Source organism: Acomys russatus, chromosome 32, assembly GCF_903995435.1.
Source record: "Acomys russatus chromosome 32, mAcoRus1.1, whole genome shotgun sequence".
Taxonomy (NCBI): Eukaryota; Metazoa; Chordata; class Mammalia; order Rodentia; family Muridae; genus Acomys; species Acomys russatus.
Genome location: NC_067168.1, coordinates 6370268 through 6380706, shown reverse-complemented (window position 1 = coordinate 6380706; position 10439 = coordinate 6370268). Strand labels below are relative to the sequence as shown.

The 10439-nt window shown below is 45.5% G+C and overlaps 1 protein-coding gene across 1 annotated transcript in view; it reads right to left on the bottom strand.

The window, feature by feature from the left end:
* Window positions 1-989: 989 nt before the first annotated feature.
* Gclc (glutamate-cysteine ligase catalytic subunit) overlaps window positions 990-10439 on the bottom strand; it is a 42202-nt gene continuing 32752 nt past the window's right edge. Inside the window, exons 7-16 of the mRNA XM_051140071.1 lie at window positions 10339-10413; window positions 9885-10001; window positions 8912-9050; window positions 8375-8487; window positions 7702-7794; window positions 7309-7413; window positions 2816-2897; window positions 2633-2736; window positions 2443-2563; window positions 990-1575 (exon numbers count right to left, since the gene is read on the bottom strand). Coding sequence (XP_050996028.1) covers window positions 1364-1575; window positions 2443-2563; window positions 2633-2736; window positions 2816-2897; window positions 7309-7413; window positions 7702-7794; window positions 8375-8487; window positions 8912-9050; window positions 9885-10001; window positions 10339-10413 — 1161 coding nt within the window. The 3' untranslated portion in view covers window positions 990-1363. The remainder of the gene's footprint in view (window positions 1576-2442; window positions 2564-2632; window positions 2737-2815; window positions 2898-7308; window positions 7414-7701; window positions 7795-8374; window positions 8488-8911; window positions 9051-9884; window positions 10002-10338; window positions 10414-10439) is intronic.

Below are 10439 nucleotides of genomic sequence, written 5' to 3'. Positions count from 1 at the left end.
CAAACCAGCAGCCAGATGACATAGTTTAAAAAAAAACAAACAAAACTAAAGCAACAACAAAAATGTCCCCCCAACCCAAACTAAAATCCCTTGAAGCCACTCATACATGCACTATCTTTTGAATATGAATTCAATTCTTTTATTTTCTTATACTACATTTTATCCTTTTTACAACCTGGTTTACATAAGAGAACTGTAGAGAAAAAGAGGATTTTTGAAAACTTTCCAAAGTAAATGAGATATAGAGCCAACCTCAGTCTTTAAAGTTTTAAGCTGAAGCCGCTTTATTGCAATCTTTCAAAATTAGCATTACAGTGTAAATATTTATATCCATAAAGCCTGGCTTAATCTACAGTACAGTTATTTCAGATGTAGTTAATTAGTTAACAGTGAAAAAAAATAACACAAAGCTGAAGCAATCTATGAAACAAATTATTTACAATTAAACATCTAGGGTCCTGATTCACAAAAATTAGTGCATTTCATGATTGATTTGTGAGTTTTAAGGAGAAAGCAAGCAGAATGCAGAATACTCCCCAGGAAAGATCTGGAATGAAATGAATGACTGGGAGAAGACAGCCTGCCAACATGCTCACTGCAAACTAGAGAAAGAGCAGCGAGAGCCTGGCTGCTGCACTGCCTGACAGTCACTAGTGCAGCCTTCAGACAACAGGGAATGGAAGAGCAGACAGCGTTTCTGACAGAGCTCTTGGTGTGCACACAAGGAAATGACTTCCCTTTTCAGATGAAGCAGAATCACCAATATGCTCTATGCACAAACTCTGGGTCTGTATGTAGACAAATCCTGAAGCAGCTCCTTTCTAAGAACCAGCAGAGTTCAGTTCAGTGGCGAGAGCATGGGCTGCTCTGGAGAGGAGACATCACAGGTGAGGTGCCTCACACCCTCGCAGGGTCAGTGCAGTCCAGTGATTTCACATACATAGCAAAGGAGGCAACTCAAAAAAGAAAAAAACACTTCCTCGTAACTATTTTTAAGTAAATTTCAGTGAATCAGGTCCCAGGTAGTATTAAAGAAGATTTACAGTAAACATTTGAAACTCTGGAATGCAGGTATTATTGTACAATTACATTTACAAAACTGCTTAGACAGTAGTTGCTCCAGAGTAGAATTCAGAAATGTACAAGCCACTATGACTTTAGATACAATGTTATTAAAATACATTGTTAATCATAAAAATACTTTGTATACACATATACAAACTCAGATTTACCTACTGAAGGAAGCTTCTAGTTACTTCTAGCCACTGGCGCAGGTCTGGGTCTTCACAGCCTCTGAGCCGCCAGGAGTCAGTGCTGCCTCTGTCACTCACCAACAGCGACACACCCCCTTCCTACTGGACGTCTAGCTCGAAGAGTCGCTTTTGCCTCCACTGTACTTTGCTTTTCTAAATCCTGATCCGAGTAGCTCTGGACATTCACATAATTCATTTGCAATTTGGTTACATTTCAAAATGAGGCTATAGTTTATCTCATCAGTTATCACACTGTCTTGCTTGTAGTCAGGATGGGTTGCGATAAACTCTCTCATCCACCTGGCAACAGTCATCAGTTCTCCTGAAGAAAAAAATTACGTGTTTCAAGAAGTAGATATTTAATGATTAGTGAACACACGCCTCTAAAATGAGATCAGCATGACCGTGGGGTGTCACACGGCAGGGGCTTTCATTCATTCAGCAGATTCCTGCGGGGATGAATGGCAGGTCGCAGGACAGCAGCACGCACATACATACGCAGTCATACGCTATCCACAGGCCGACACTTCCAGCCCGTGAGGGGCAGAGGGTCAGCATTGCTTCTGAGAGCTGGGCTATTCCCTTCTTGGGCAGAGGGCTACAGATGATGCTGTTATGTATCGACCTCAAAGGACTCCAGGTTCCCGGCAGCGATGAGTACATGGAGCAAAAGGGGAGCTGCAGGTACAGCCTTCTGGCGGCGATGGCCTCTGCCCAGTTGCTGTCAGCATCCCCACTGAGCTGCTTCAAGTAGCAGCAAGGCCAGTGAGGTGTTGTAAATGAGATCTCAAAACTGACTCAAAGAAAGGTCCTGGGGATAGCGCACACGCACGCACGTGCCCTGTACCGAAGGAGCTGATGGCTGCACACATGCCAGTGGTACAGTCTGATTGAGCCTGACAGAAGTTCACAATGATGTGCAATACACATAGATGACACCAGACTGACACTGTAGCCACCACACCATGAAAATGCCACATTTTAAAATGCATCACTATTTCATAAGCCAGAAAGGAAGAAAAAAAAAAGTCCTCCCAGTTTACACTGGGACCCTAAGGTTGTAAAGTGTATGCAACTGTAGAGCTAGTAAAATGTGTAAAACAGCTGAAATGGGATTTACTGTCTATCAAGCATGTTACAAAACTGAACATCACAAGGAGTCAAAGAAAAGGAAACAAATCTACTATACCAGATGCTCTCTTCTTAATTAGCTTTAGGTAGTTCAGAATACTGCATCTGGTGTCCACATCTACTTCCATGTTTTCAAGATAGGAGTTCAAAATGGGGATGAGTCCAGGAAACACCCCTTCCTACAAGAAGAACACAGTATAAACTCTGCCAGCGGGCACACGCAGCGCAGAGCCCCGCTCAGGCCGTACCTTCCCGTTGATGATGGTGTCGATGCTCATGAGAGTGTACTCCTCGGCAGCCGGCTCAGCGCTGCTCTGGGCCTTGCTACACCCATCTACCACAGCGTTGCCACCTGCCAATCAAGGGGGCACAGACGAGCGTCAGCAGCTTGTTCAGCATAAACTGACCCTAGAAACCCGAACATGTGATACCTTTGCAGATGTCTTTCCTGAAGTAAAACATCCCCTGAAGGACAGCATCTCGCTTCTGTGCCACTTTCATGTTTTCATCAACCTAATGGAGAAAAACAACAACAACACAGGATTAAGTCAGAGCATCTTGGATCAAACAAGCCAGTGCCTTCACTGCTCCCCTTAGAATTCTGTTCCCTTCAGTTCTTCCCGGGAAAGGCAGACCACATGCCCCATTACAGAGTATCTGTGCAAAAACAATAGGAATTTAAGGGAAGTTTGCTTTACTAAGCAAACCAAATAGAAAGTGCACCTAAGATCCTGGCTCCCCAAGTCTCAAAGTCAATGCTCTCCCTAGACCTACGTGAGCAAAGGGCATGAGGCTGTTCGGTGTGTTCGGCGTGGCAGTCACTAATGCCGTTTTCCTACCTGATAACTCATTCATGAATTCTCAATTACTTCAATAATTTTTAAGACCTGAAGGTAAACTTTTTAAAGTATTTTAGTAGCTGCATTTTCTACAGTGTTATCTTTATCTTTCCCCCTGCCCCCGCTCCATTTTATATGTATGGGTGCTTTGTCTGCACGCGTGGCTGCCCACCATGTTTGTGCAGTGCTCTGGAGTGGTAGAAGAAGGCGTCAGATCCCATCACACTAGAATTTCAGATGGGTGTGAGCTGTCATGTGGGTGCTGGGATCTGAACCTTGGTCCTCTGAAAGAGTAGCCTGCGCTCTAACAACCGAGTGACCTCTCCAGCTCTCTGTAACGCTACCTTACATGCAGCCTCAATATATGATACAAACCCAAGCCAGAGGGCAGGGTGGAGGCCAGAATTGATGATGGGGAACCTTTCTCAATCACGGCTCTCTATGAACTTGGAACTCTTAGTTTCTGCTAGACTCGCTGGCACTGAGCCTGGGCTCCACCCAGAGAACTCAGGTTACAGGGGTGCCCCCGCCACACCCTGCTTGTGGTGAGGGTCCGCACACCGTGCCCAGTGAGCCATCTCCTAGTTACCAAGTCTTCTGTGATTATGTAAGCTCCTTCCACCTTCATTATGGAAGAATACTATTGTTACTCCTCTGATGCTTTAAAACCATAGTGCAGGACCTCCTCAATAGGACACTGAAATAACAGGCTAAAATGCAATGTCATTGCGGGCATCTCTAAGGTCCTATAATACTTGATTTTTATTAGTTTTGCCCCACCAACATACACACCATTAATTTTCCTGCCATCAGTCATTCAAGTTTCAGCTTACTTCAAGATCTACTATGAAAAGCATTTTAAACTGCCAATAGGGAGTTTTTCTTGAGTATTACATTGTTGACTTTTAGTGGGAATGCATTTTGGATAATGTCTGTTTTTGAGAAGTGAAGATTTTTCTTGACTTATTTTTATCAGTCTTCAAGGCATGTGAACAAAAGACACACTTTGGCACGACACATCTGATCTAGCCTATATGACAAAACTTGCTAACACATCATTTCCTTCCTTATGGCTCTTCAGCCAGTGATTACACAGAAGAGAGTCTTAGCACTTTACCTGTTACAGAGGGAACTGTATGGCCCTATTCCCTGCGTGGAAGGAAGCCCTGAAGCCATAAGCATCCTGTTCAAAGTATGAACAGCTTACAAATTTAGTTTCCATCTCAGGCGTTTCCTGCCCATCATATTAAATGCCTTTAAGAATGTCACCGCCCTGGCTTCTGGGGTCTCAGGTCACCAGGCCTGGGGCAGTGCCTTTACCTGCACAGCCGTCTCTCATTTCTCTCTCCTGCAGGCTGGCTTCACACTCTCTTCCTTACATCACTTTTATAATACTAAGTTTTCTTTCTTCATTTCTTGCTCTTGAGCCAGTCACTTAGAATTAACACTTTTAAAATACTGTTTATTTTTCTTTCTTTCTTTTTTAGGTTGACGGGATTTTGCTTATGAAGCCAAGGTGGCCTTGAACTTGGGATCCTCCTGCCTTGGCCTCCCCAGGGCTTGGGGTGTGAGGTTCACTATCACACCCTGCCACGGATGAGTAATGGCTAAGTATTTGCTTCTAAACCTATGTGGTGGTAAGAATCACTTACATAGACAGCAAGGGCTCCGCCAGTGAGCTTTACTCAGAGATGTTTTATTTTAAATTCAAATTGTTTGTTTGTTTGTTTAGAGTGTGTATAGGGCAACACATGTGCCACATGATACACAAATGGTAGTCAGAGGACAACTTGCAGGGGTCGGTTCTAGTGTTCCCCCACGTGAACTGCAGGGATCTGAACTCAGGCCACTGGGCTCACTGACACGCACTTTTACCCACTGTGCCGTCTTGTAGGCCTGCTTTCTTCTATCTTTTTAAAGAGATTCACTATTTTTGTGTTTTGCCTGCATGATTTTAAGTGTACTATGTGTATACAGTGCCCACTGAGGCCAGAAGAGGGTACTGGACTCCCCCAGAAGTACAGTGACAGCTGGTGGTGACGTGTGGTGCTGAGAACCAAACCCTGGTCGTCTGTAATAGCAGTTAGTGCTGTTAACTGCTGAACCATCTCACCAGCCCATTTTGTTTTAAAATAGTAGTTTTGAAAGTATTATTCTCTGAATGTCCAGCATTAGAATGTAGTTGGCCAAATCTGAATATCTGTGTCACCTCTAGACCCATGCCATGACACCCGATCCAGTGTGACAGGATAGAATCCTGGGTGGCTTTGCCCTTCTCAATGGAACAGACCGTATTCAAGATCTCAGACTACAATGAGGTGTCACTGAGTTGCACAGTCCCTGCTCCCAGCCTGCGGTCCTAGGAAAAACCACAAACAAAGGAGATCTCCCCAAAGCTAGCCAGGCCCCTCTGTCACACAGGGACAATGTGTCATTTAAGAACGAGAAAGTGGCCCCTACCACACAGCACCTGCATGCTGTGATCAGGAGCGTCTAGTCCCAAGGATGGTGAGGTACCAATTTCCACAGTTAGTACCATTCAGTTTTTGGGCACAGCAGCTTGAAGAGACTGACAATGCTAAACAGGAATTCCAGAGCACTTTTAGATTTAAACTAATTTTTCTTAGAAATCACTTAGATGGGAGCTGGCAAATGGCTCAGGGGGTTAAGGCACTTGCTGCTAAGCCTGACAATCTGAGTTCAATTCCCAAAACCCACATGGAAGGAGACAAAGAAGCAAGTCTTGTGACCTGTCCTCTGACTTTTACACATGAACCATGTGGTAAATACTGCCTCCCTGCCTCACCCAGCCACACAGCTATGGCTGTCTTGGAAGAAGGACCTCCACTGACAAACTGCCTCTATTAGAGTGGCCTGCAGGCAAGTCTGGGGGGTATTTTCTTGATCACTGATTGATGCAGGAAAAGGGGCAATCCCACCATGGATGGTGCCACCCTGGACAGATGGTCCGATGTTATATAAGAAAGGAGGTTACTAAGCAAGAAAGCCTTGAGAAATTGACTTTCCTCATGACCAAGTATGACTGAGAATCCTAAGATAAAATAAACCTGTTCTCCCAAAGTTGCTTTTGGTCATGACGTTCATCACAGTCACAGAAAGCAAACTAGGGACAGGAAAGATGAGGTCACTTCCTGGGGAGCGAACACAAACAATGCTCTTTCTATCTCTCTGGTATTACACTCAGTAAAGAAGCGATGCCAGTTCCTTCTCTCCCTGGCAGGTGTGCTGACCAAATCTCTCCTGTCAGAACACCTCTGCTGAGATAATTCCGAGCTCTGGGTTCTGGGTCAGCTGTTTCACTGAGGCCTGTCCAAGTGAGGAATCCTCTCCAGGGATATCTTTTCTTAACAGACACTTGGATGAATAGCTCACAGACTTTCGCTGGGTGGATTTGACCTAAGCAGTATACACACCCACAGTAACACAAGCCTCTGGAATTCCTGCCAGGCTTGCTATGACACAGCTGCTCCAATTCTTCTATGCCTTACTCCTTGACAGGAGTCCACGGCAGCAGAGCCCTCACTCCACTTAGTGGTTCTCCCATCCGATATTATGTCAAGAGGACCACGTCCCCAAGCCATGGCCTTGACAACCTTAAGGGCTTCTCTAAACCACACAGCTCTGTGGCCCAAGCAAGGAGATGCTTAGAAGCTTGGCTGGCAGCTTCCTTCAGAAAGCCCCTTCTCTGCTCTTCGTGGGGTGGGGATTTGTAACTCTTAACTTGGTAATCCAATGACATCACATCCTCCACCAACACGCCAAGTTTGGTTGCACTAGGACCTTCCCTAATTCTACCAGCAAGCCTACCAGTCACCCTAATTTTGACATGGTAGACCAATGAAATTGTCAGGGAGATGGCTCCACCTTGGGAGACCACCCAGCCACGTTTTTAAACAAAGTCTTGAATTCAGTCTAATGAGTAAAGCCAGAGTCAAGGCAGACACTTTTTATCCTAATGGGTAAGAGACGTCAGTGTAAAGACGCGCTGGGTCTGGAAAGCGAATGCAAGCCAGCAGTTAAGTCTGCATGGTCTGTGTTCACTGCTGTAATCACAGCGTGTTTACCTTGGACAGTGGAATGAGGAAATCCAGTTTGTAGGAGAGGATGACCCTGGTGAGCAGAACCACAAACACCACATAGGCAGAGTTCTCAAAGTCTGTTAACTGCACCTGTAGTCGGAGACCAGAAATGATAGCAATCAACCACCTGCCCAGCTCCCAGCCCTGGCCCTTCACACCACAGATTCCCGAGCACTCTCATCTTCCCTGTCTGAGGCTGCAAGCCCTCTATCCAGGCCCATGCTCTGATCTCAGCTCTTAGTAGCTTTGGAGCTGCTATTCATTCATAGGCATGCTTGGATTCTACTGCCTCTGCGTAAGCTCAGAGCCCTCCCAGAGAGCACTAGAAGGGCGGGGAGCAGCCAGGCAGCACCTTCTGAGCTGAAACCCGAGGCTCACCTCCATGGGTCGGAACTCGACTCGCCATCCGATGTCTGAGTTTGGAGGAGGAGGCTTAAACCTCATTGTCTGCCAGTTTGTGGACTGAATATTCTGTAACACAAAGAAACAGGATAAAACCATCTTTCCACACTTCTAGAACACATTTGGGTGGCATGTATTTAGTTAGGGATGAAGAATGTTTCCTGTCCATTCACACCTAAACTTCCCAATTTACAAAAACAAAAAAGTTACAACTTAAAGACTGTTGTCTGTGGCCTGTTAGAAAATGAAGTGTGTTTCCTGGACGTCGGGAAATGTCTTCAACACTTATCTTTGTGCAGTTTATGTTTTGATTTCATAGAATTGGAGAAATAACTAGTAAGAATAATAAAGAGTACTTTAAATTAATTTTTAGTTTTTTGGGGTTCTGTATTGCACTAGGTAATGAAAGATGGATTTTTGGGTGCAGTGGCAGATGCTTGTAATCGCAGCACTCAGGAGATGGAGGCAGGTGGATGTCTGTAAGTTCAAAGCCAATGTGGTCTACAGAGGGAGTCTCAGGACAGCCAAGGCTGTACAGTAAAATCCTGTCTCAAAAAAAAAAGACAGACTTGTTTTGTCATTAATCTTCACAGGCACAGAAACGAATCTGCCTCAGTTGTGGAGTGAAATACATTTGAGTAGGAGCTACCTCAAAATGGTCCGACTCGTTGGCATCATCCAGGTGTATTTTCTCTTCAAAAAGGGTGAGTGGGTCTCTAATAAAGAGGTGAGCAACGTGCTGTGCCAGAAGATGATCAATGCCTGCAAAGACAGACCGCAGGGGGCTAACTGCCAAGGGCAGGCACCATGTAGAATTCTAAGTCCACAGACTGCAGAAAGGGCGTCTAGAAGCGTAGGAAGTGCTGGGTGGTTCAGGGTTCTCACCTGGCCCAGGGTTTTATCCTATGACACTGGGGAAGAGTCGGGGCTGACTCACTCCTCACACAATGCCTGCTGGGCACTGGTGTGGACCTAGATACAGAGCTCCAAAAATTCCTTTTGCTAAAAGTCAAGAAGATCTCACAAGTATTTGCAACTTGAAACTTTAGGAACAAGCAGCCTCATAAGAAAAGTTAGAGACTTCACACTAAAAACAGAAACCAGACCAGGAGTCAGCAAAAGGTTTAAAGCGCTTTGAAGAACAACAGGTGCATTTCGGTTAACGGAGGACTGGGAGGCTGCTCACCCTCCTGTAGGAGCTGCTGGTAGATCTCTCTGTCAGTGGTCAGGCTGATGTCGTTGTACTTCTCACCACATGCAGACAGGTAGCTATCTATTGAGTCATAGCGAGATTTACTAATCCTGAAACGGTTGTTCTTCAGGGGCTGAAACAGAAGAGGTTACCTGAAATGAATGCCCACAGTCGCATAGAGCGCCCTCCTGCGGACCCATGCTCAATCCTTGAAACTCAGGTTGACACAAACGGACTTAGGTTGCTCTTCTCTGCCCTGCACACAGATGCGGAGGCGCGGCTGCCCTCCCCACCCCTTTCTCTTTCACACACCATAATAAAACTGCATGCTTATTTCTACTTAAGAGAATGTGCTCAAGAATTTGTGAATCATTATGAAAGGGCCAGAGCAGAATTGCCCCTGGTGGAAGTCTGGTCCTTCTCCTGGAGAGGCCACCTGGGATGATCCCGGGTGCCCGGCTCTCTGCAGTTGGTAGCGATGCACAATCCTGGAGTGCAGAGCTAAAGGCACACACTACTACAGCTCAGCACAGGCGAGAAACGGTACCAATGCTAACTGCCTTTACACGGCAACGCCCACGCCTCCAATGAGACAATCATCTGACAACAGATTGCACTTCCTAGCAGAAACCACTGGGTATAAAGTGCTCACACAGTGACCAGAGCCTTTGGTGACACAACCGTCAGTGTGACTGCTATAACACAAAATAGGCACTATTTTAAAAAGAAGCTACAGTTAATACAGACTTCAAGCAAAGATAAAAACTGACTTCCTAACCAAACCAACTACCCTCCTCCTCACATACCCACTTAAAACAAAGCCAGGCTCACCACCTGTATTCTCATGCATTATGAGAACACCCAGAGGTAAACATCTAAGGGAGACGTCAAAATGCCGAGTGGTTACAACACGCGCACATCACCTGTGTGGTGTAAAAGCTCTATTAAGGATTAAAGGCATTCCTACCTCCAATCCTCTCTCCTCCCGTGTTCTGTCATCAACAGATGCAGAAATCACTCCCCAGCGACAATCAATATCTGACACATAGCCTCGGTAAAATGGAGACGCAGCACTCAAAGCCATCTAAAAACACAAGTCAGCACGGGCAGGGTCAAAGTGCTGCACATTCAGGGAAGGCCCCACCTGCTCATCGCCCATGCAGCCCTGGAGGTTCTCCTGCATGCACCCCAGGTGCTGTACAAGAAAGAACGCCGTCTTGTATTTATTACAATCACACCTCTGTCACACGAGGACATACTAACAGAAGGTGAAAGGCTGGTCATACTCACACTTAGTATTAGCAGCAATAAGGAACTATAGGCTGGCTCCCCAGTTCTCCTTCTATGTGTGCATTAAATGGTACATATGGTCTCATTTTTCTACTAAGATGATTTTAAAGGAAGACACACTTTCTACTTACAACAATGGGGCAGATAGTGGCCAGCTGATCATAAAGGTATCTAGCCTCAGATATGCTGCAGGCTTGGAATGTTACCTGTTTAAGAATAAAAATTAAAACAA